The 26,390-nt window shown below is 38.1% G+C and overlaps 2 protein-coding genes across 3 annotated transcripts in view; one reads left to right on the top strand and one right to left on the bottom strand.

The window, feature by feature from the left end:
- The window catches only part of Atx-1 (Ataxin 1), a 313,804-nt gene that overhangs the window by 43,410 nt on the left and 244,004 nt on the right, over positions 1-26,390 (top strand). The gene's annotated exons all lie outside the window — the stretch shown is intronic.
- On the bottom strand, positions 15,858-16,364 carry LOC150079094 (general transcription factor II-I repeat domain-containing protein 2B-like). Its single transcript, XM_090382948.1, has one exon. It carries the CDS (start codon positions 16,362-16,364, stop codon positions 15,858-15,860), a length of 507 nt encoding a protein of 168 aa, XP_090239074.1.

Here is a 26,390-nt window from a genome sequence, read left to right as displayed (position 1 = left end):
AAGGTTGAAACAAACACACAATTTTTCAACGTAGTCATCAGACAAAATGGCACATTTTTGCTACCTCTGAGTACACTTCCACAGGCCAGTTTTGTAGAAGTCCCCTGACTGTCCTCGGCAGCAGAAATCACCCCCATCATCAGCAGAAAGTGTTTTCCATGAAGAAAATACTTCAGGGGGAGGAAAGAGAAAGAAATACCAGGGTGCAAGGTCGGGGGAATAACAGGGATGCGGCAATATTTTAGTTTTTCCTGATATATCGGCAACATTTCATGTGCACATTGTGCCCATTCCTTCTTCTGGTTAGAAGTCTGGGAACCCATCTAGCAGACACTTTACTGTTGACGGGTGTTCTCCACAGATCCTATCTTAATTTAGTGCTCTGCAGCTAGTTCTTTGACACTAATACGGCAATATTACAGAAATAATGCTTCAATTTTTCCAACACTCTCTTCTGTTGCAGCAGTTGCTGGATGTCCTGGAATTTCTTCATCACGCACCGAAGTTGCACATTTGATTTATTCATACGAATGTGCTTTTTTGATCTTCCCGTATTTTACATCTCTAAACCGCCAGTAAATCATACAGAAATGAAATAAAAAAAAAAAAAAAAACAGTTACAAAATGCTATAATCAATAAAGCAACAATAGATAATGTGACAAAGGCTAAAGTCTAATTTAAATCTTAACATCTATTCGGAGAGGAATTTCGTCCACACAGAATACTTCGCCACTACATTGCTAATGAAACGCACTTCGCCATTGCTACCCAACGAAACAAAGCATTTCTCATCATCCCCAACATTCTCATAAACTACCATGGAAGAAAGACGTAAATAGACTCAGCTGGGGGAATGTCACCACCACATCCCTTAAAATTCCCATGAATGGTCACATATGTAAGTAAATAGCAGCCGAAACAGTCTGTCTGCTCTTTGTAGGTCGTTGTCATTATCTTTGGGTCGAAGTAAAGAAGAGCAGTAAGCAGTCAGTTACTAAAATTGAAAGGGAAAAAAATAATAATAAACGTACTTTCCAATATCAGATTTAACAGAATACCACATGTAGTGTCTACCAATAAAAGCTTAATTTTAAAACAAACCAATGGGAGAAAATTAAGTTATCATCAACTCCCAATACACGTCTGTATTGGGTTAGTTGGATAAGTCTAAGACCCGCAAGTTTTACGGTTTTATTTACAACTCAAAGATCTCAAAGAAATATAATAATTTGAATAAGTTCCAAATTTCACAGTTTTGTTTTATCGAAATCTTAAACAAGCATAATGATTCAAAAAACGAGTTAAACAGAAGACGAACTTTAAAAGTTTTCTCTCAGGATAACTAATTTGACACCTCGTAAAAAATTGAGTTGGAATTGAATCATTAGCTTGCTTAAGTTGATATTTTACGTCTAAAACTCAGAAATTTTGGCCTTATTTACGCTCTCCACGAAATATATTACTTTGAATAAGTATTAAATAAAATGATTAATTAGTTATAATATCAAACACGCAGGATTTATATATGTAGATGGAATTTAAGAAGGTTTCACTATACTATTTTATTTTCAACAAAAAAAAAAAAAAAAAAATCGCCACTTAAAAACAAAAGTGAATTAGATAATTCACTGACCGCATCCCTCATCGCATTCCAGTAAAATACCCGTATGTTAATTTGATACGATACTAACCAGCTCGTCTTGACCTTGTCGCCAAAGTGGGAACATCTGCTGGAGTTAGGGTTTTCCCACTTTGGGTTGAGTTGGTATAAACACCTTGAGTGCTTATGTCGACAGCATAACTACTGTTCCTTCTTCGAAACTTCGACAGTAAACGACATTTAAGATTCTTCTTTGACTACAACATATTTGGACCACTCGAAAACAAATTAATTTACACATGTGTATTATGTTCGTAAACTGCGTGTGGTCTCTCTCGTCAATTTTCCTGTTTATCTGAACGAAAAACCCGAGTTTCCGGGAGGCAAAACCTTGCCATCCACGCCTGAGACAGAAGTGAGAAAAGCCACTTAAAGTTCCTCACGTCATTAAAGTTTTTGTGTAAATAATGTTCGGTAAATTTGTTAACCTATCAATTAAAACCTTTTTTTTTTTAGTTCCACAGGCAGTCACATATATTCTCTCATGTATGGCAAGCTGGGCTTGCTACCTCGGGGTCTAGAATGCTGATGGAACTGATATTTAGGTGACACTCAAGCGGACCCAATTTCGGCGACGTCCAAGTCGTTCTGTGACAACAAAATCGTCACCTTCACGATGGTAGTAGGACTGTTAATAACTCTGGGTATAACCCTAATGTGCTAGTCCCGAAATGCGGCATCTAGTATAGTGGAGATTGACCACCCAGGTGGGAACCAACGAAAGCAGGGGTTGAAATTTTGGCATCCACACCACACGGAGGAATACCGCCCCTCTGTTACCAAGCAATACTACGTGGTAGATGACTCTCATCAACCGGTTCAATACCATCACTTTCCTTCTCCAGAGCAAAGCTCCGCAACCGCGCTCGCATCTCTTTCATCATACATGATTAATGTCTTTTCTGGTTATGATGAACATCATGGCCAGATCTAATCTTCCTTATATTTCGAAGGTCCAGCTCTAAAGCAGTGTTCGCAAGCCGGCTGCTAGATAGTCCCAGACCGAACCTATTGGTAACTCTATAGGAGACCTCCTGATCAGTTGTGAATAATCTCGCTGCCGCTATTCTGCCGGATAGTGACTTGAGGAAGTCAGAGTAGTGTGTATGCGCGGGCATTGTCGAGGCTACGTTATGTCAAGGAACGGAGTTTTTATTCTTGCCGTGCGTATACCATATCCGAAAACTTCATTACTTCATACCACATGTCCTCCCTACCTTTTCTTACTACTGAAATCATCATGACTAGTCAAACTAATACAAAAAACTGCTCTGCGAAAAAATCTAAGCCTCCCAAACACTTCCTTATTCATTTCACAAATATACATCGTCTCAGTTTTAATTTCAGTGATGTCCATTTCCACTTAGTCTGCAAACTTCACGTATTGTTTCTGACAGAATCCCAATTGTCGGTATATTCAACCACTGCTCATCTCAGTTGTCCGAATTATAATTATTCGCTGTATGATTCCTTTTGCTCCAAAGGTGGTACTTGTGCATGTTTATGTCCGCTCTGATAATCTCTTCTTTGGCTTAAAATCTCTCTACCCCATTCTGTCAAATTCATCTGTTGCTTTTATCGTTCTCCCACCTCCACTAATCACTTGGAACTCTTTGACTGTTTTTCTCTTTGAAACTTGACTTTCTCCAATTCAACTTTCCCAATTCTGATGTAATTTTCTTGGTGGTTTTAACGTTCACAACTTCATCTTGCTTCCATTTCCCAGTCACATGACCCTAGCTGGTCGAGATGCTGAGGCTTTTGCAATTACTGATGATCTCACACATATTTTTCATTTACCTACCAGAATACCAGACAATTCTAACCACGCAGCTAACACGCTTGATCTTTTTTCTCACGAACAACCTTTCTGAGCACACGGTCGAGGTCGTTGTGATGGTCTCTTCTCCAATGGAGCGTTTCACTCGTGGCCATTTTCAACCTCGCGTTATTTGGCAATATGGAAAAATCTGCGAGATTTCTTTTCTTCTTTTCCTCGTCCGGATTACTGCTTCAAATCTTCTGGTGTCAACATTTGCTCAGATTGTGTCAGTGACATTATTCCTGTTGGGATGAAATCCTCTATTACACACTCTATCTTAAAATCTCGTCCTTTATCTAAATCTTGGTTTTGTGCTAAGGCGTTCAAGATGTTGCATACCGCAATTGGCTTTTGTCGAAATCTGCAGGTTCATTTTCTTCCTACACCAAAGCTCGCAACAACTGTAAAGCAGTTATTAATCAGTCTCAACTAGATTTAGAACAGACAAAGAGTATAAAACCTGCTTCTTGTCCAAATGGTAGTCAAGTATTCTGGTCTCTCGCCAAAGATATTGGCCGCAAGTTTTGTCCATCTCTATTCCGACTTCTGTCAAAAGCGGTTTGTTCTATTGCCACCTCAGTTAAAGGTAAAGCTGACTTGCTAGCATCCTACTTTTCTTCTAACTAGTGTATTGATGATCGTTGTAAACCATGGCCTACCATTCCCAGTACGCTCCATTCAATGCCTTCTGTGGTATTCCGTCAAAAAGATGTCAGAAGAATTTTGAATAACCTTGATGCCAAGAAATCTGTACTCCTGAGCTTATTCTGTTCTCTGTCGCTTTTTTACACTTTTTTATTTCACTGGTGTTTTTCCTTTCGCTTGGAAATTTGCTCATATCCAGGCAGTTGCTAAAAAGGCTCTTGACATTTCAAAGGCTTTTGATCGTGTTTGGCATAAAAGGTCTCCTAAATAAGCTTCTCTCTAATGGTTTATCAACTGTTTTTTGTAATTGGGTATTCAGTTTTTTCTCTGTGACCGCTGACCGCTTCTGATGGCACACAGCTCTCTGTCTTCTAACTTCACTAATGCAGGTGCTCTCCAAGATTCAAGTCTTTCTCCCACTCTTTTCCTCTTGTGTATTGATGACCTCTCATTGACTGGAAGTTCTATAGTTTTTCTTTGCATTCTGCCTTCCAGTTTGAGAAACCTTGCCCTGCCCAAACAGCTTCTACTTCTCGAATATCCGCTACCAATACCTTAAATGCAGATCTCTAAGTAATTTTCCAGTGGGGAAAAGATAATTTAGTTGATTTCAATCCTTCTAAAACTCAGTCCTGTCTTATATCCCGCAAAAAAGGATTCTTCTGCTCTCATGCTTATCGTCGATGACAGATTTCTAGACGAGATCGCACATCTCTATTATTCAAGGAATTATCCGGACTTCTAATCTCTTTTGGCATAAGCACATCACAAATATTGCTTCCTCTGCATCTAAAAACCTAGATTTTCTCTTTCGCTCTCGGCGTTACTTTCCTTCCAAACAGCTGTTCACTCTTCTCCCCTCACCAAACTGCTCCTGTACAGCGTAGAGGTGAAAACAAAAAATTCCCTTTCGTATTGATGGGGTTCGAACCAAAACCTTTTCCAATGAGTGTGGAAGGACAATAATCCTAACCAATATACGACTCGCGAGGTCCGTTGTATATACAACTAGAAAAGTATAGGTTATCGTATTTTTTTAAAAAACGAAGGTTTTAATTTCTTCTGCCAAATATTTATTTCCTTATGGTATAATATTAAAGAAATCAAAAACGGTTCTAATGGCGGGTATAAACTCTGAGTTCGAATCCCGGTAATGATGCGAGGAATTTTTTTAAAAACGTGGCTGAGCTGATCGGATTCGGGCGAATGTGGCATGGCTTTTCCTCCAGCAAACAGGCAAATTGTCCACGGAATTAACAGACACGATATACCGAACCCTCACAGCCTTAGTTGCTTTGGCTTTTAATTCTAAATTAAATGTATATTCGAATGCATATTCGTAAGAAATAAAAGCAAAGAAAGCTGCTTTTGAGGTTTGTAATAACGTTAGGACGAAATTGCCAATAGAAAATCACAAATAGCCAAAGTAAACGTGTATTAGGTAAATACTTCAGAATGGAACTACAGTTAATCGAAGAATCATTGAGAATACCAAAAATAATTATCTGTTTTTCTAGCCTTAAATTATTTAAATCAGAAAAAAAGAAATTGTGTTAAGAACTTATTTAAGTAACTGATACCGTCTCTGTCCACGTACAGGATTTTTTGCTGCTCACAACAAACCTCAGCACCTTTCGGTAGTATTTTTCGGTAGCCACTTCTGTATTTTGAGGTGACACAAGCTGGTGAGCAGTGTTAATAGATATCTTTAGCGTTATCACGCATACCTGCGTGAGTGTTGCCCCATGCCAAAACCTCTTTTAGATGGAAATATTCGTGGCTCAATTTTCTTCGTAAATTCTTTTTTTTTTTTGTCATGTGCGCGTCTTTACAGTGATGCGTGATATGACAACAAGATTGCTAAATTGCTTAAGTATCGGCGATGCTTTTGGCATATTATATTGTGAATGCAACAAAAACATACACAGGCGCCATAATTTGCCACGCTATTTGTGATCTTCCTGGAGACTTTTGACCCAAACGAACAGGTGTTATCCATGGTTGCAGTAATAATGAATCTTCTCTTGACAGTCACTCGTAGAGGTGTATACCACAGTTGGTTGCTGGCCTGTCGGCGACTGAAAGAATCACGAATTTAGTGGCGTACAAATAATGGTTTATGTTAGCAACATTATTAATGGCAGTGTCTGTTCTGTATACATTATGTGGTCAGTTTGTACTCCGATTAGACTTCCAGCACACGCAAAGAACGGTAATCTGGGCACGTTAATGCGAAATAAAATAAGATCCTTGTCTGCTCAATTCAAGGGCAAAACCGGGTTACAGTGGAAATCGATTTAAATTAGGACTTTGAAGTGGAAATTGTTTAAAAGTGCCAATCACAAATCCGATAGAGTGGATTGTTATTAATATGCTGTCTGGTTATCAACTACTATCATCATGACGATTATAGAGGTAACGATCTCCTCAGCAAAGAAAAGTAATGTTCGAGAGACATAACGACTGAGCAACTGCAGTCATGGATATATTTAGAGCCCATGGCCTCATGTTTCAAAGCCTGGCGGTCAAGATTGTTTAAGCGATAAAGGCGGAGACCGGATCAGTTGCAATGAGTACGTACTTACATGTTAATGTTCATTTATTTAGTACCGTATATAGGTATTTAACTCTATTATTTTTAATAGAGTCGGATAAAATACGGGCGTCGCCCGCGGGGCGGGGAGGGAATCAGTGGGTCAATCAACCACCCGAGAAAATTATCATTTATATCATCTCACATATTAGTAAAAAATATTAATTTTCTTAATTTAAACCCTACCGCACTATTCTCTCTATGAAAATTCCTGGCGACACCCTTAAGGAACCCACTTAGCTTGAAATTTATTATAATGAAACTCATATTGTTAAGCACTTGCAGTTCTTACTCAGTCAACTTCATACCATCCCATCTGAGGTGTGCGTTGGTTACAGGAGACACTTTCAGACTGCCCATGATAAGTGGCGCCATTGTCAGCCATTATTTCCTATTACACCTCAGGTGGCGTGATATGGAGTGGATGGAAGTTGACCTTCTGAAAGGATAGAGTCGCTATATATATCCGATTATTGCTCAAAGGATTTGTACTCGCTTCGTTGTAGGAGAGATGGAAGCGAAATCCAGCTGAGACTTACCAGAAGTTGTAGAAAGTATGCCCAGCAGGGTTGAGACGGTCATGCAAGCTAAAGGTGGCCCTACTATGGATTAAGTTTTTGTAATAAAACCCTTTTTGCCTGTCTGTGTCCAAACACTTTTGATCATGTAGTGTACTTAGGTGTTAGCAACGTCTTGTGCATAATTTGGAGACGTGTTACATGGTGGTCGGTTTTTTGATTTTACAGTGAATATAGTGAAATAAAATAAAAAGTAAAAAATTTCAGTGAATTGTGCAGTTGGGATCCACAACCAGTCCGAAGCCAAACAGCTTCTCCTTGTAGGGTCCGTGTCCGGTTAATAGTGTTGTCATATGGTACCCTGGGAAGTACCAGGCCGGCTGCTTTGGGTATATTTTCCGGAGGTCTGGTAGAAATCTTTTTGTTACTTCGCCTTTTGTAGTCTCCGTCCACCTTCTCTGCCAAAGGTCTAGGAGGTGGGTCTGTAGCCTAATTTTTTCGTTTTTTAGGTTGCCCGCCGGGTCAGTCGTGTATCCTTAGTGGGTAGCGGCCACTCCCCTGGCCAGCAAAAACAGTAGCCCCGCCCGAACAGCCTCCAGGTCCACAGGGAGCGCTCCAGCAAGTACCTACAATGCTGGGGTACTTACCATGCTACAAGCACGCGTTGTTGATAGCAGTGTGGTCCTTTGGGTCATTTCTAGGTTTCTTTTGTTGACTACCAGTGTCGTTTTTGGATAGCACACCGTTGCTGCGTAGTTGATTCCTGGCAGGAAGGTTGTTTTATAGTAAAGTAGCAGTGTTTTTTTCTTGCGTCCCCAATCTTTCCATGTGATTCTGGTTACCAGTCCGGAGTATTCTCTGATTTTTCTTATGTATTTTAGATGCGACTGGAACGTCAGGTTTTTATCTAGAATCACGCCGAATTACTAGAATCACTTCAGTTGGCTCACAAATTTGATGGTTACATTGTTGATTTTAATTTGCCGCGGTCGTCGTAGTTGTAGAGTCCCCTTTAGGAGGATCGATGAAGTCTTGTCTGACGATATTTTCAACTGGTTCTTTGATGCCCATTGCTGCAGTCGCTGCAGTGCCTGATTTGCCAACGTCTCCAATTGGACCCTGGAGTCCGCCTCTACCGTCAATGTCAAGTCGTCCGCGAAAGGGTGCTCTCCGACAGAACCCAGGTCCGTCGTCAGGAATTCATCGAGGACCATTGTCCACAGGAGCGGCCCCAGCACCGACCCCTGCGGAGGAGACAGGATAGCAGAAAACGAAAGAAGAAGAAAATAGCATAAATAATAATAAAAAAAAAAAGTGAAATACGATAATGGATGCTGCGCGACTATGTCTTTATCCAGTGCTGCCCAAAGTGGTCCACAAAGAGTAAATGTATTAGATTAGTATTAGAATGGGGAATGGTGCAAAGAAGCGAGCTTTTTCTACAGCTGCCAAATAAAAAAAAGTAAGAATTTCCCCAATCTTTCTACTTTCCCTATCACCAAAAGGTGACCATCTAATTCCCCTTTAAGTATTACAAATATTCACATCAGAATTTGATGCTAATATTAAACAGTGAATTTCAGACTGACTTCTTAAGAGTAAAGTTTTTATTTCTTATACTCTGCTTAGATAAAATCCTATTAACAACCTTGCCTGAGTGGAACAGTTATATAGATAAGCTACATAACTGTTCTTCCAGAAAATGGTAATTACGCTTTAATACTTAACCAGTGGCGTATCCAGATATCATCGTAAGGGGGGGGGGTATGCCGACCAGGCTTTTGAATTTTTTGTTTAGAAAGCCTCCTGCGTTCTTTTTCTTTAATTTAAAATTTTTGGTTTGCATTGCGACCGACCGGTCGCAGTGCATGTTTTGCACCTCTTCTTTTTTATTTCTATGCCCGATCGCGGTGTATAGAAATAAAAATACAAATATATTTTTCTCAAGGACACCAGTATCAGAAATCTCTTTTAATTACTCACCTGACTTAGTTTTTAGAGTTCTTCAAATGTTTATTTTCTACCTACCCGTTAAATTATACCAAGGGGTTAAATTATTTCCGGGATGTAATTTACTAGGGCAGCGAATGGGGCTCTTTCAATAATATACTGGGAATTTTTCAGTAGAAATGAAGAAATAATTATCCCCTATAAAAATAAATGGCTAGATCGCATCTTCAGTAAGCGAGACCGGCATTTAGTTGTAAAATGTTTCTTTTTTTTACATTTACTTCTAAAAATAAGGCTGTTTATAATAAAATGAAGACGAAATTTAGTTGCGAAATTTACTTATAATCACCATTTTTTGATTGCACTCCTGAACTGGAACGTTTATCTTAACAGTTTTATTTTGTAAATATTTTCCCGAAACGCATTGCTACAATTGCCTCGCGTGTTGATTTACTGTAACACCTACGAGGATTGATTGTAAAAGAAATAAATTGATGGAAAAATTTAATGCACAATTTATGCAAATGTTGCAGCAGAATCATTTCAACATAACTTTATTCATATGTAACTGCAAGACTCTATTGCTCTCTAGATCCTTTTAAAAAACGCAGTCTCAATCTTTTTCATGATTTTTATCAAAATGAAGACAATAGTAGCTGTATTACTTCTGTCTTCATTGTGATTGTCATTTCTTCTGCCTTCAAACATGGTCACATAATTCCAATTCGCAAAAAAAAGACGATAGCATTGATCTCGTTATATACTGTCAATCACCATATTTAGCGCTATTGTCTTTGAAATCTTTGAATAATTTTCAAGAATCATCCGTGTAAATTTAGAGCCATTAAGCTCGAAGGTTTTCATATATTTAAGTATTCACTTCCATCTTTTTTGTTTATCAATAGTTACCAACTTTTTCTTCCTAAAAATCCACTTTCCAGTTTCGCCTCATGTATCCACACGTACCAATTTTGATAAAAAGTAAACGGGTTGCAGGATATGACTTATGCATTTTATTCTGTTTAATCTCAACATTCTCCTCTTTAAACTTTCTACTTGTGTTATGTTTCTGTGTACTGAACTGCTTGAAGATACTCAGTAACCGTCATTTATCTGTTAAAGGTGAGGCTTCCATTTATTTTAAATCCCACAAGATTTTCCTTTAGGGAATCGTCCGTTTACTGTATCCAACCGATTTATCTGCCCGTCTTCTAGTTCCCAACTTCAAGGAGCAACTGTCACGAATGGCCTCAAGCTTTACAAAGTTATTAGTTCATCCTTTGACAGGGCAGAGCCTCATGTTATCTCGATTCTCTCTCTCTCATTAATGAACTTCATCCTAAAAACATGTTTCGAAATCCTCTGAAATTTTCTCATAAATTAAGATAAAAATCTATAAATGCGTCGATCTGTACAGTGTAAACGTTTCTTGAAGGCAACTGTAATGTATTACAAATGATCCCGTTTGAAATGTTATAACTGAAACCGCAAATTAAACTAAATTTAAATTGCAAAGTTTTAAACGAAAATTGAATTCAGCAAGTTTAAATGCAAACGTATCGTCATAGACTTAATCTGCAGTACAGCAGTGAATAAGTCGAAAAAATTACTAGTTGTTGATAGAAAAGGGAATAATTTAACTGCAACTCATACAACTTACGTTTGAAAACAAAATCCTTCTATACCATAGTTCCATGATGGCGAATTGCTCCGACATCCCTTGTCCACTTAAGGCCGACGAGAAATCTGAAATGTTACAATTTGACAACAGTTTTTTTTTCTATTTTATGCAGCTTTAGAAGCCACATTTCGGGAAAGATATCGACGTACTCGACTAACTGTGGATGCAAAGAGATATTCTTACAAGAAGAAGAAAATCTTTATTGTACAGTAAAGATACAATAATGTGCCCGCCACAGCCAGGAGGCCAGGGGCTTGACAATGATATAGAAATATAAAAATATGTACAGTATAAAAATTTGTGCAGTATAAAATATTACATAACAATTAAAAACGTAGCATTAGCCATTCAATAGATATGAGTATGTACATAGTTGTGAGGCAGACAGTACACCAAGGTATGTACACGTTCATATGTACAAAGCACATATTTAAGCATATTCACACAAGTCAGAAAATTTCACAGTGCCACATTATTGTTCGGTATTGCATTTTCTTGTGAAGACAGTTCGTCGATTTTCCTGCGACGTGCCGTTATGCACCTCATAGGAGATAGAAGATGGAGATATCAGTATGAGTCGACATCAGGGGCCAAACAAAAGGGGAACAAGTTCGGCCAACGAGCGCCTGTAATTGCGATCAGAAGCGAATTTCTGCAGGTCAACTCCGATCATTAGCAGGGCTTGTACTGTAGGAAGTACTTGTCCAGGTAGGAATCTGTCACTGATCTTCAGCCTGTTCCGTTGTAGCTGAAGAAGAGGGGTGGCTCGTAAGGACGGAAGTGGAACATGCCACTGGCATATATCCCAGAAGTCAGGGGAGTTGATTTTGCCAACCAGCATTTTGACTGTGGTCACAGTTCTCCTCATGCTGATTATTTGAGGCAGCCGTGGGATTTGGAGTTGGTCGGCCATGCTGGTGGTCCTCTGCTGAGGGGGGAGTCGATGTTTGTGGGTTGCCCACTTCAATATCCAGTATTCACTGGCGAAGATGGGCTTCATGAGAGAAGGTACTGCGGATGCCCATATTTCAGAGGCATACAGAAAGGTAGGATACACAATGGTTTCCAGATATCTGATTGTGGTTCTTGCGTCTGTGTTATGAAGAAGATGTTGACGGGCAATCCAGCGCATTCGGTTGATCTTGCGTAGAACACATTCGATGTGACAGTTGAACCTAAGGTTTGGGTCGAAGGTTACACCGAGATCTTTGTGTTTAGTAACACTTGGAATAATTGCGCCCTCCAGTGAGGGTTGTATGAATGTGGGACACTTCTTCAGAGAAAAAACCATAATAACGGATTTTTGGGGGTTCAGTTTGAGACCGAAATGGTTGAGATGGCTAGAGAAAGCTGTGATCTTATTACAGATTTCCGATGTGATCACTCCCCTGTCGGCTGATGGTGGTATTTCCGTTAGGAACTTTATATCGTCGGCGTAGGTAATGACATCATCTCTGTTACACACAAACGGAATAAGGAGGGCTGTAAAAAGTAACCCCGATAAAACGCCACCTTGCGGCACACCAGCATTGATGGATCGGGTATAGCAGAGGTTACGATGAGTGAAGTACACTGTTCTGTTCCGGAGGAGCGAGTGCAGAAAAGCGAAAACGTCACCTTTGATCCGAAAGAAATTGGTTAGGAGATTCAGAAGGGCTGAGATGTTGAGGCTATCAAAAGCAGCTTCAATATCGGCATAAACAACCGCCATTTCTGATTTGGCCTCAAATGCATTTAAAATTTCCGTTTGGACTGCCAGAAGGTTGGAGACAGTTGATCTATTAGGGAGAACATAATGGAGTTGTTTTGATGATTGTGGAAGAAGATGGCGTGTTATATGCGGAAGAAGAACTTTTTCCAGTAGCTTTAGGAGCGTGGATGCAGTGGAGATCGGTCTATAGTGCTTCGGAGAGGCTGGCTCTGCAACTTAGTTTGAAAATGAACATCTGATTGAGATGGTTACGCTCTTAAATTTAAGTACTGAACAAATATAATGATGGAGATATATTACCTCTTTTATTGGATGACGCAAACAAGGAGACATGTTTCAAATTAAGAAAAGATAATTGTAGAGTTGGTGTAAGAAAATTTGCCTTTAGTCAATGATTGATCACCTAGTCTCGTACAATCGGAGATCTTACGTAAACTTAGAGGGGCTGACTGCATGTTTTAAAGTAGTAGATTAAATACGAATACTGGAGAGAAAAACTTTTCTTTTTTCATGACTAATGCTGCATGAGCCTTATTTTCTTACGTTCTCCCGACACTTTAATACTATTCGTAATCTCAATCTTTAACACGCCTCTGGCAGAAATTTGACTTCAGAATGTTATGAGCTCTCTGGTTTACTTTCTGCAAATAAACGGCTGCACTTTTCTGACATCCTAATCCAAACTGGAAAATGTAACTTTTTCTCACCTGAGTTTTTTTTTGGGGGGGAATGGGATCTTAAAAATAAAAGTAAATTAAAATTACTACGAGATTAAAATTATTGCATTTTGTATAGTTTATATTGACGGTGGCGTCTCTAATAATGCGTATATTAACTGTGGTAATCTCTTTGAAAGATAGATCGGTGCAGCGTAAATCTGGCAGTCAGTTCACTTGGCTTTATACTTGTTTATATCATCACTCTAGATAAATGGACCGTGCTGTTTCCGCAGTTTTAACATCCTTTGCTAAATTTGCACTCATTTCGTTTCTGTTCTATATCCGTATTAAGGAGCTGTGAGAAATATCCCAATAAAAGTTAGCTGTATTTTTTATGGTAGATCCGCGTTTCTTGAAGTTCAAACTTCAAGGCTATTTTCTGCTGTTATCATCTATGCTAAGATGATAACTCTTGAAATTTGCCCTTCAAAAATTTTTGCGAAAGATGTTATTTAATATAAAAAAGAAAACGTCTGCTATTCAAATATCATAACCGTGGAATCTGCCTTTATTATTTAATAGACATTCACCATTAAATTATGTTCCTCTTTCGAAGTTAGAATACTGTAGTTGATTTTACTCCCCAACCCACTGCATCAGTTGAAAAAATGAAAAAAAAAAAAAATGAAAATGTAGTTCGAAATGGAGAAAAAACACTGGAAAAGTAATCACCTTTTCGTGTATTTTTTGTCGATTTTCAATTGCATTTCTGATGAGGATGGAATAGAAATAGATCGTTAACACTTAAGGTATTTTATGCCGTTTTGGAAACTATCCTTGAATTTGTTTGCAGCGTGTGTGCGATGGCACATACCTCATGAACGAGAAAGTTTTTGCTGCACTCACACACTAATGATTCACGCTTGCGCAGTCGTTCTTGTGTATAGTATTGATTTTTTTTTGCTTCCATAAGCATGTTGCGTTGTAGATGAGAGAACAGGCACTGAGAGAGATGAGGGCCCCATGCTGATGGCGAAAAAAATTTGTTGCGTTGCGTGACCAGGAAAAGAGAACATCATACATCACCGAGAGCGGAGGGATTCAATCGAAGAAATGTAGTATTAGGGAAAAGGATTAATTTTCTTATGCAATGAAATTTCACGAATGCATAATTTTTAAATTTCCCCACCAACGAGCAGTCAATGATTTGACTGCTTTTCGTCTCTCATTATGTCTCTGGTTTCGTGGAATGTTCAGCGAGGCCAGGGTCGGATTTAAACACGATGAGGCCCTAAGACAGGTGTGTCAAACTCATTTCTTTCGCGAGCCATTTTGTGTGATGGTATGATTTTTGCGGGCCTCATAAAATTTTCTTAAATATTATATATTGATTCAGGATTCAGTAGCATAATTAAAACTCATATGTAATTAACATTTACATTTTTATTCAGCTCTGCAGAATACAAGTAATTTAGAATTTAGTATGTATAGTGAAGAAATGGGAGTAAAGTGGCTGTTGATGAATTGGTAACCAAAGAAGCGCAAGGCAGCCAAAGTAACACTTTGGCTATTAGTTACAATTTATTAGGAAACGTTTCGGAAATTTCTACAAAGACTGAAGATGGATTTTGTAACAATTTCCGAAACGTTTCCTAATAAATTGTAACTAATAGAGTTGTGTTACTTTGGCTGCCTTGCGCTCCTTTGGTTTTAGTATATACATGTATAATTGCTATATTATTTTTTTTATTTAAAAATTAAATATTCAATATATTTATGAAAATAATTAATTTGTTTTCCCGGAAACCTTCCAGCGTTTATCCCCTTCTAGTTTTTCAATATCAGGAGTCAAAGACTGGGAACATACAATTTTCAGTATGTCGGAAAGATGTTTATTTATCTGTCAATCTCGATCTATACGCCGTTTTATTTAATTTCATACATGAAAATAATTGCTCGCATAAGTATGTACTCCCAAAGTAGCGCATAATTTGCGCAGCAAACTTTTTAATTTCCGGGTATTTTTTACCTAAGTAAGAATATATTTTTGGAATTCCTACTTCTCGACATTTGTCTTTCAAAAATGAATTATTTTGGAAATCAATTAATTCCAGTTGAATCAAAGTGGGAGCTTTTTCGATTTGAAATGAAAAAGGTCCAACAAAAAGAGAAAACATATGTTCTAACTCTTTAAAATCATTAAAACGCTTATCGAATTCGTTTTTTATTTGCTCAATTTTATCACAATATTGTGAGAAAGAGCAATTTTCATTTTGTGTTTTTAACTGCTCACAAGTAGGAAAATGGGTCAAAACGTCTTTTTTTAAATGATTTTTAAACAACGTTAGTTTTTGTACAAAACTTGCTATTGCGTCGTACATGTTCGTTCTTAACTTATTTTTACCTCGAAATGAAATGTTAAGATTATTGAGGTGGCTTGTAATATCAATTAAAAATGCCAAATCCTTAATCCACAAAGGATTTTTTATAACTGATACATTTTCATTTCAAGAAAAACTGTTGTTTCCTCCAAAAGCGTATAAAATCTCTTTAAAACTTTGTGGCATGATAACCATCGAACTTCTGTATAATAAAGGAAGATCGTCGAACTCTGATTCTAAATCTTTAAGAAGAGAAGTAAATTGCCGATGGTTGAGTGCTCTCGAATAAAGTTGATTGTTTTTGCTACTGTTTTCAATACATCGTCCATTTTTAATATTTTTAAACGCAGAACTTGTTGATGAATAAGGCAGTGGACAGCCATGGTTTTCGGTTTATCTGGGTACTCAGCTTGTAATTTTCTAATCAATTTTGATACAAATCCTCGATTTTCACCTGTCATTGATTTAGCACCGTCGGTTGTTACAGACACAAGTCTGTCAAGTGGAAGCTTACACTTCTCTAAAATGCTCCACACAGCGGCAAAAATATCTTCGCCAGTCGTAGTTCCAAGAAGAGGGATAACTTCCAACAATTCTTCGGTGATCCTCGTGTTATTATCGCAACCACGAAAAAATACAACTTGAGCAACATCTCGTATATCTGTACTTTCATGAATCGCAATTGAAAAGAAGAAGACTTCTGTAGATATATCCTGTAGTTGTGAACTGATGTTATCTGCCATTTCGCTAATTCTCTCTCTACCACTGTATTTCTTGATTATGAAATATGGCGAAGTGATTGCAATTTTTCAGGACAGACGATTTCAGCTGCTTTTATCATACATTCTTTAATTAACGAACCATCCGTGAACGATTTTGAACGTTTTGCTAACAAATAGCTTATTTCGTAACTTCCTCTTACTACTGATTCATTAGTTTTCATGAATTTTGTAAATGCTTGTTGTTGACTATGAAGTGTTTTCTTCATTGTTTTTATTTTTTCTTCTCTTATTTTTCCTTCGAAGCCCGAATATTGTTCCTTATGATTAGAGTTATAATGCCGCTTAATGTCGTATTCTTTAGCGACACTAATATTTTCCTTACAAATTAAGCGTGTAATTTTACCGTTCACTTCCATACAAAAATAGTTCAGCTCCCACTTTTCTTGGAATTTTCTTCCCTCGTTATCAATTTTTCTTTTCTTGACTGGTGTTGAAAGCGACATTTTCTATATAAATTCTATAGTTGAAATTAAAATTATAAAATTTAAAAAACGATTACTTAGGTATTTGTTAAATTATAGATAGCAAACACAACAACAGATCCCGACAAAGAAACTAGTACAAATGAAGTATATTTTCGATTAAAATTATAAAAAACGCTGCATTTGCAATATTGTAATATTAGTTTAAATGAAAAAGAAATTTAGATTAAGATTTCTCCATTTTTAAAATATTTTAAAAAATAAAATGTAACTCTTTTATTTTTAAAGAAATAAACTAAAAAGTTACAATGTTATTTAAAGATAATAATTTCAATTTTCATTCATTTGAAATTACTATTTATATTTTTAGTTCTTTCTAATCAAGGCTCCATCGATCCAGTCTTTTTTTTTTTTATTATTATTAATTAAAATGATTATTTTTATATTTATTACAGAAGTTTTTTAATCCTTATATTCTAGAATTATAAATAGGTACTTTTTAATTGTTTACTTTAACATTTTATTTTTGGGCATCGCGGGCCACAAAAATTTTGTCGCAGGTCGCCAGTTTGACACGCCAGCCCTAAGAGAACAGACACTAAGGTCCTGAAATATGTAATTATAGATTTTTATCCTCACTAAAGCAAACAGTGAGGCCTCAAGCCATGGCTTATTTGGATTACACTTAAATTCGATCTTATCCGTGGCTCCCTTTTACAATATTCGTCAAGATTTTAGTTCACTGCTTATGAAAAAATAAACGTTTTAGTAATGTAAATGTAGAATCTTGTGAAGGCAAGAAGAATGGGGTATTTAGAATTAGGTTACCTAGCTTGTCGTTGAGTATGGTGGGAGATATAAGAGTGAGTAACACACACAAGAAATCGGACATCTGGTTGATATACCCATCCCCCAAGAGTTCCTTCCAATTGGAACACCCCTCACTTCTGCCATCAAACCAGGACAGTTTTGATCATTGCCTCCTTCTTGTGATAGTATGTGTAGACAAATTTAAACAGAAAGGTTCCTTGGTTCAGTGAGCGCAGTCATCACAGCAAAACCTTGCCCATTCTTAACATCTATCCAGAGAATTTCTAACAGATGGAGCCGAACTGGCACTGAACGTAAAAACGCTTCTTGAAAATGGGTCCATAAGACAGAGGTGAGAGGGGAATCGACCACAGTAACACATTGCACGTCGTGAGATAGTAACAAGGCTTATTCGTGTGATGGCGTATCGGAAGAGAGTGCAGTAAGCTTGTTCCCATCTCTTTCCGTGTACAGTTTTTATTTATTTATTTATTTATTGTTTATGTAAACGCGATTGAGCTTTGCTACTGCACTGGCGCATTCTCTGCGCTACAATAGTATATAAAGATGCGTTTCTGAAAAGCAGCTCGTAGTAACCAGCTGTAGCCTGCTGTTAATTAAATGGTGTGATATCGCTTTCTACTTCTGAAGTTGGTTTGGGATAGCGGTTTCCTAATGACCTTCTTGTTATATTTAACAGTAGCTAGCAACAAGTTAGAGTTCTTTATCTTGGAGTATAATCAGATTAGTTGTGTTGGTAATAACTTGCACACGAAACAACTTAGAGTCGATTCATTACAACTCAGTTGAAATGGTTATCACGTCCTGTACGACAATTACGTTTTAGCTACGGGCTTTTGCTGATTTCACGTTTTAAGCGTTCCGACCACACCACCTGTTATGATCTTTACATCCCTCGTGCTTCTATCGGTAGGTTAGGAATCGCGTGACTCCACATAACAGGTGCTACAGAATGTAGCAGCAACGGTTAAGCACTGTGTCTTGCTGTGGGCATTAACGACAGTATTCGTGATTTGAATTTATAATTGGTCCATAAACAAATCACATTGTTGTATGTCTATCGCCCCGTGCATCGGATTGGGTAATCACAATATTTGAAAGACCTTGGGTTGTTTATCTAAAGAAGTGTGGTTGAAATGCAGCTGCGCTCTTTGTAAATAAATCCTCATGAGTGGCTAAATTAGGAATTTTGGCCTGCAGGTTTCCTTTTCTTTCTTTTCTGGACTATGCGGATACGTTTCTTTAATTAACCGTTAAGTTTTCGATACAAAACGTGTGAGCGAATACGCATGATCACTTGTATCCATCTGTGCGATTTACCATTATTCCTCTATTAATATTTTATGTTCTGATTGTGTGTGTTTCGTGAGGTAAAATGACTGGCGAATTAAACTAAGGACAGCATATTTACATATTATTTTTCAAGCGCATCCTTATATAGGGCACTTTAGTTTTAATCGCGTATAATGTGTAGCATTTTCAGTATGAGACTTCAGCGTCAGGTATCTTTGCAAATGTTGACGAAAGCTTTGTATGTTACTTTAATAACTGCGAATTTTGTGGGTTCCAACTATAGGTTGAAGAAACCCATGAAAACAACTGAAATACAGATGACGCAAATGTGACCAAATCAATTCATTCGCATTCAAAAGTCACTTAGTGGTTAAAAACCTATTTGCCTATGCGATCTTGCCACCGTCTGGTTGGAAATAAACTCCAGTACAGAGCCACACCATATATTGTGCTAAGCACAGCCCTTCCCTCATCGACGCTTTAGGCTAAATTGCGGCTATGTTTTTATTTCTTTATTATTATTATTTATTTTTGTATGTATTTTTTTTTTTTTTTTTAGATAAAAGTATCCAACTTGAACCACCAGCACACGGGTCGCAAATTGTTAACATTGTATTGCTGCTCCTATGCTTTCCAGAATGGGAATAAAGCTAGCTTAAAATAACTTCCAGTTTACTATCACCATTCATCAGATGTTTAAATTGCAATGTACAACTCACAGTCCAGCATGTCCTTGCTGACTGTCCGTTCTTCAACGGGGTTTCAACGAAAACTACTTTTAGGTTGGGTCGCTTGAACCTTTCCAATCTTGAAACAGCTTCTTAGACGATGGGTTGGATATTATCTACATTCTAAAATAAATTCGATGCTTTCATAATATATGATGCTCTAGAGCAGCGGTTCTCAAACTTTCTGAGCCCACACTTCCCTTGACCTGTAAAATTTTTCCGGCGCGTCCCTTAAAGTAAAACATCTATAATTGTTCAATTTCTTATTTTTAATATGTTAATACTTATATGTACTTATATGTTAATACTTAATTCAGACTCGTGCATGGTTAAATAACGTGCGAAAATACCCGAACCAATCGCTCGTAGTAATCGGATCCCAAGAATACGGTCAGGGAACACTAGGCCCTCTCTTCGTCAAAAATACCCCAAATATTTTCTAGAATTATTTGCATTAATAATACAGATCAAACAGTAGTAGATATCTAATAGTAAAAAAAATCATTCAAAAAAAAAAAAAACATTTTTAATATTTGCCATGGAAATCTTACATCTTACATGGAAATCAAATTGCATCTCTGGCCTTTAGTCAATAGAGCTGCTGCTGTAGAAAGCACGAATTAAGAACTAAAGGGATTAACATTCCACAATTCAATGGTGTTCGTAACACATTCACAACTGCCTCTCCCGCATACTGTACCAAGTCGCGCTGGTCAACTGCTTGGTCAATTGCTTTCTTGTGTCCATAGCCAGTGGCCAAGATTTAGGCATATATTCCCGACGCGGACAATACGCCTGGTCAACCTGCGTTCTACTGTAAGCACCCTATTAGAGAATTAGGAAAGAGTAATTTTCCTTTATCCTGGAAATTAATCTGTTCTTTCGCAGAAATAAGTCGTCCACACTTTCAGTAAATTTCACCTGTCTCTGTTTGCATGGTAGATACAAGGGCCCTAGTTTCTATCAAGGGCATTAAAAAGCAAGAAATCGCTTTAAAAATTTGAGATTACAGAGGGCCCTTCGAGGCCCCTCTATGGTGAAGCTCGAGGCTAGCGCCTCATGCGCCTGTTCATAAGTTCGTCCCTAACGCGAGGTGAAACTGAATAATTAGCACTCCGTTATCTGCGGAATGCGGAGTTTCAGGACACGTCAGACCTAGTCTGATCGTAGGAAAGGCCATCTTGACCGAACGTGTTTCATCTTTCCTCAGAAACAAAGGCGAACTTTTCTTCTAATCTAATATGTCAACACAAGTTCTATATTGTGCGTTTGAAACGGGGAAAAAAAGTTTAGAAGTAATAATTGCAACATTTCCAAGGAATATTCCCGAAGAAAATCATGGAATAGTTCAGACGGAGTAACATTACTTTATGGCCGCAGATTGTGTCAGGCTTAGTTTCTGTAGAAAAAAAAAAAAAATCTTTCCCCTGGTCTTCAGCTTCTGGCGCCTCTGTAAGAATGGCGTCCCGGGCGGCTACCCTCAGCCTGTGTGACAGGATAGGAAGGGAGGAGGAGCTATGCTATTAGTTAAGAAACACATAAAATCTGCACAACACTGCACTGGCCACCCATGTGGCCAGTGCAGTCAGTTTGGTGTGACATAAGCACTGGGGAAGCAAAAAAGGGTAGGAGTTTGTTATAGGCCTAATGACGCTGATGAGTATAATGAACAACTATACAGAGAAAAAGAGTGGGCCAGTAAATGAAATTGTCTTATAATGCGGGATTTTAATTTCCCAGATATTGACTGGAACTTGTGGGTTGGTCACTCGCACACAAACAAAACTTTTGTGGATTTATTGGATGATTGTTTTCTGCAGCAGCGTGTTCGAGAGGCAACCAGAGAGGGTAATACTCTTGATCTGGTTATCAGCAGTGATCATTCGTGTATTAAGAATTTACAGATAAAGGAACCACTAGGTGGCAGTGAACACAGTGTACTGATGTGGGATTTACTTAAAGATGTAACTACCATCAAGGCTAAAGGGAAGGGTTTTTGCTTTCGTAAAATTGACTACAGGGGTCTCAGACAGTTTTTAAATTCATCGTCAGTGGGACCAACTGACGATGTTACCAACGTTGAATTCTAAATGGAAAGCCTTCAGGGACTTAATTTTGGAGGCTACGAGGCTTTTCGATCCAACTAAGAAATACGTTCAAGGTTTAAATAAATATGTTCAAGGTTTAGGCCTAAATGGATGTCAGATGAATTAATGAGGCTCGTGGCAGAGAAGAAGAATGTATGGGATGCATATAAAGTATCAGGTGACACAGAAGCCTGTGGCAGATATAAGCTAGTCTGTAATCAAGTCACAAAGGAGGTTAGGCAAGCGAAGGTAGGTTCGAGAAATCTTTGGCAAAGGGGGCAAAGAAAAACAGCAAAGAGTTCTTTACTTATGTAAACTCTAGAAGGAAAGGGATGAATCAAATTGGACCACTTAACATAGATGGGTTGACTATTGATGATCATGCTCAGGTAGCTTATAAATGAATGTGTATTTTGCATCTACATTCACACATGAGGAGTTATTCAATGTGGGGAATGCTAGAAGTTTATTAAGCTCTAACAGGGAGCTAAGTGATTTTGTAATAACTGAGAGCAAAGTGGAGGAGAAATTGTTGAAAATTAAACATGAAGACAGCACCTGGGGTGGACAGAATCTATCCAGTTATATTAAAGGAGGCAGCAAAGGAAGTAAGCAAACTTTAGCCATAATTATGAGAGCTTCCTTGGACTCAGGGGAGATCCCCATGGACTGGAGGTGTGCAAATATAACACCAATTCACAAAGGGGATTCAAAAGGTGACACAAGTAACCATAGACCTGTTAGTTTAACTTGTATTCCGGAGAAAATAATGGAGTCTCTCGTTAAAGAAGCATTGCAAGAGTATCTAGACAAGACTGCAGTAATAGTTAAGACACAACATGGGTTTGTTAAAGGGAGTTCTTTTCTTGTCTGACCAATTTGATTGGATACTACGATGTGCATTGCGGGGCAAGTTCTCGTCGCCACTCATTTTGTAAAATTCTTAGGAGTGGTAATGGACGAAAACCTAACGTATAAGGAATAAATCCAGCAACTGCGTTAAAGAGCATTACGGGCTTTCTGGGGTATGAAACTTGATCTCTGTAGAGCGCACAACAAAGAAACAGTCAGAAAATTTAGTTCTCTCATAAGCTATGGTATTGAAGTTTGGTCGGCTGCTCCTATGTCCAGTCGGAAGACGCTCTTGGGTCTGGAATTCTGGGTCCTAAACTGGGCCAACAATTGGGCTCACCTACCCTATACAACATCAAAAGCACAGCTCTGTATAAATCTGAGATACACCTCGGCCCAGCACCTGGAATATGCGAGGAAGCTCACAATGGCGCTTAATCTGTGCGCTTCTGCTCTCGACTTCGTTAATATCTGTGAAATCGTAGGCTGGAAAATCTCTGGTAGAGCCCTCAGAAACCTTCCAGTGCACTGTTCTAACCTGCAGAAACTCTCGACCTTTAAGCGGAACTTTCCGAACAGCATCATCGGCGCGCTGAACTCCGCAAACATTGATATGGATGTGTGGTCCAGAGATTCAGCCTACAGAAGATAAAAGCGCAAATCCACAGTAAAGTGCAGTCAGCATTCCTGCAATTGTCAGCGGAACCTGTCATGACTCCCAGTGAGTTTCCAGACTTCCTCAATGTGTTGCAGCTTGTATATAATGACTATAAAATCTATATAATGCAATATTAGCGGTGTATAATCTATTGCACTGTCTATGTATCTTATGTATTTGCTGTGTACCAACGTAGTTTTTTATATACTGAATGTAATGCGTCCAGCTAATTGTGAGATTCCTCTGCTTGGATGTAGCGGGAATGGTGTCCTACATTTCTATGAATAAAGAATTTTATTATGATTATGTGGTCACAAAGGAACTGAATGTAAAAAATAATTTTGATATCATATACTTGGATTTTAGGAAAGTTTTTGATACTGCTGCACATGGAAGACTGCTACACAAATTGAAGAGGTATGGCATTAAGGGTAGGTTGTTACAATGGACAGAGGGATAGTTGAGTGGGAGACAACAGAGACTGGTAATCAATGGACACTGCTCTGCTCTTCGTGGACAAATGTTATTAGTGGAGTTCCTCGGGGTTCGGTGTTGGGCCCATTGTTGTTTTCTGAATTCATCAATAATATTGATGATGGTATATCAGGTTTAATGTCCAAGTTTGTAGATGATACAAAGGTTGGCAGGGTTGTTAACGACAGTAAAGACAGTATGCTACTCCAACTGGATCTAGATAAGTTGGGCAAAAGGGCTGAGAAGTGTCAACTGAAATTTAACATTAACAAATGCATATGGGTAGCAATAACCCAAGAGAAACGTACCAACTGTGTGGTACTACACTCAGGGAAGTGGAAAGCGAAAAAGACCTGGGTTAAATTGTGCAGTCAAATATGAAGTTCGCTGAGCAGTGCAGACGGGCTGACAGGGCAGGTCATGGAGTTTCGTCAATGATATATAGGAATTTTGCTAGCAGGGACAGGGAGGTGATATCTCGTTATACAAGGCATTGGTCAGGACATACCTAGAATACTGTGTACAGGTCTGGAGGCCTCATTTTAGAAAGGATGTAGAGCTGCTGGAACGAGTACAGAGAAGGGCAACAAGATTAGTGAATGGAACAAAGGGTCACTCTTACGAAGAAAGGCTTAAGTTCTGCAAATTGCAGCGCCTGGAGAGTAGGCACCTGCGAGGTGATCTGATTGAGGTGTATAAAGCCTTGAATGGGTTGAGCAAGCTGAATGCCGATGGGATTCTTCCTCTTGCACAGATTAAGAACCTGAGGGGGCATAAATTCAAATTGAAGAAAGACAGTTGTAGAATAGATGTGCGGAAATTTGCTTTTAGCCAGCGGTTAGTTGATTGGTGGAACAGACTTCACTTCCATTTTTTGTTGTGGAAGTTGATAGCCTAAATATATTTAAGGTTGAGCTGGACAAGCATTTGGAACGAACAGAGGGGTGAAATGGGAGCGTTTTTTTTTTTTTTTTTTTTTCTGGCTGATGCTGCATAAGCTTACATCGTATGCCTCTACTAATGCTAATGTTAACAGCAGCATGTTCGAAAGACAACTAGAGGGAGTAATATGTTTATCAATAGTGATTCTTCATGCATTCAGAATCTGATAATAAAGGAACCACTAGGTGGCAGTGATCACAGTGTGCTGATGTGAGATTTACTCAAGAGACAAGGGTTTTTGCTTTCTTAAAGGTGACTACGGTGGTCTGAGACAGATTTTAAATTCTATACAGTGGGATCAACTGACGATGTTAGCAACAGTAAATTCTGAATGGGAAGCATTCAAAGAATTATTCTTGAAGGCTATTAAGTTTTTTTATGCCAACTAAGAAATATTGTTCAAGGTTCAGGCCTAAATGGATGTCAGATGAACTAATAAGACATATGGCAGAGAAAAAAATGCATGGGATACATATAAATTAATGGATGACAGTGAAGTCTATGGTAGATATAAGCCAGTCTGTAATCAATTCACAAAGAAGGTTAGGCAGGAGTAGTAATGGGAGTAGGTATGAGCCGCTTTCGAGGGGACGGGTCCCCAGGAGGATGCGGTCCCGACAATATGAACCGATTTTGCGGGGACGGAGGCGGGTCCCGATTTGGCGGGAAATGGTATTTGGGAATAAAAAGGTTTCTTTTTCTCTCGATTGATAGCGCTAGTTGTAATTTCTGGTTATAATTTTCAATCTTATTTTTACCTTTGGGCCGGGGCGAGAACTGGCGTCGGTGTGTACAGTGGGCTTCGACATTTGCTCACGACTGTGCGGGTTTCCCGGTATTGGAGGGTTAGATGTAGTCTTTGAATGTATCCGTTGTGATGTCATAGTGGATTTTTGTGAATAATTGTAACATTAATTATGTGGCAATTGATTGTGGGTCTTAATTGGGAAAGTCTATTGGGGGGGGGGACACACCGCCGCCGTGTTTGCAATGCGGCATCTTGTTTTTGTGCGGGATAAAAAACTTTTTTTTTTCTGAAAGATAAAAATTCTTTGTTGTTTCCGTCTGTTGCTTGAGACCTGAAAATAAAATTATCCGTATTCTTAGTCTTTTCCTTCTAAAGATCCATCTGTTCTTGAAAAGCTGAAAAATTAAACCTGTGTGTTTCCTTGGAGTTTATCAAGTTTATCTGCAATGTTGATGACTAAAATATATTCCCAAGTAAAATGAAACAGTTGTTAAAAGGTTATTACCTGTTCTTGAAAAGTTCAAAATTAAATCTGTGTTTCTTGAAGTGTTATCAAGTTTATCTGCAATGATTATGTTATTTTCTCAAACCTCTGTGTATGGTGATGAATAAGATTTAAGATTTTAGGATTAAGCTCTTTAAGATTTAAAATTAAACGCTTAAAAGGTTATTTTTCTCTCTAATACTAAAGAATCACACAGACACAGATAATATTTGCAAAAAAGTAATTTTCATTGGCTGAAAAAAAAATAAATAAATAAAAATTACAATGAGGGAGGAATTTACATATTTTTTCCAACTTAAATTCCTTTTGTTTCGGTCACACTTCTCTGTAACCCCTCCATCATATGTTATTTTTCCAAACCTCTGTGTATACTTGATGTGTAAAATATAGTGAAAACTGTCTGTTTGTATATTTGAAACGTAATCCAAACAATTAAAACATGTTGGA

This window comes from Mastigoproctus giganteus, chromosome 10 (genome assembly GCF_048544385.1).
Source record: "Mastigoproctus giganteus isolate SK-2022 chromosome 10, ASM4854438v1, whole genome shotgun sequence".
NCBI classification, from domain to species: Eukaryota; Metazoa; Arthropoda; class Arachnida; order Uropygi; family Thelyphonidae; genus Mastigoproctus; species Mastigoproctus giganteus.
This window is presented reverse-complemented; position numbering and strand designations above follow the sequence as displayed.

Coding starts and splice junctions, on each gene's coding strand:
- LOC150079094 (XM_090382948.1), bottom strand. CDS start 16,364: ATGGCAGATAACATCAGTTCACAACTACAGGATATATCTACAGAAGTC.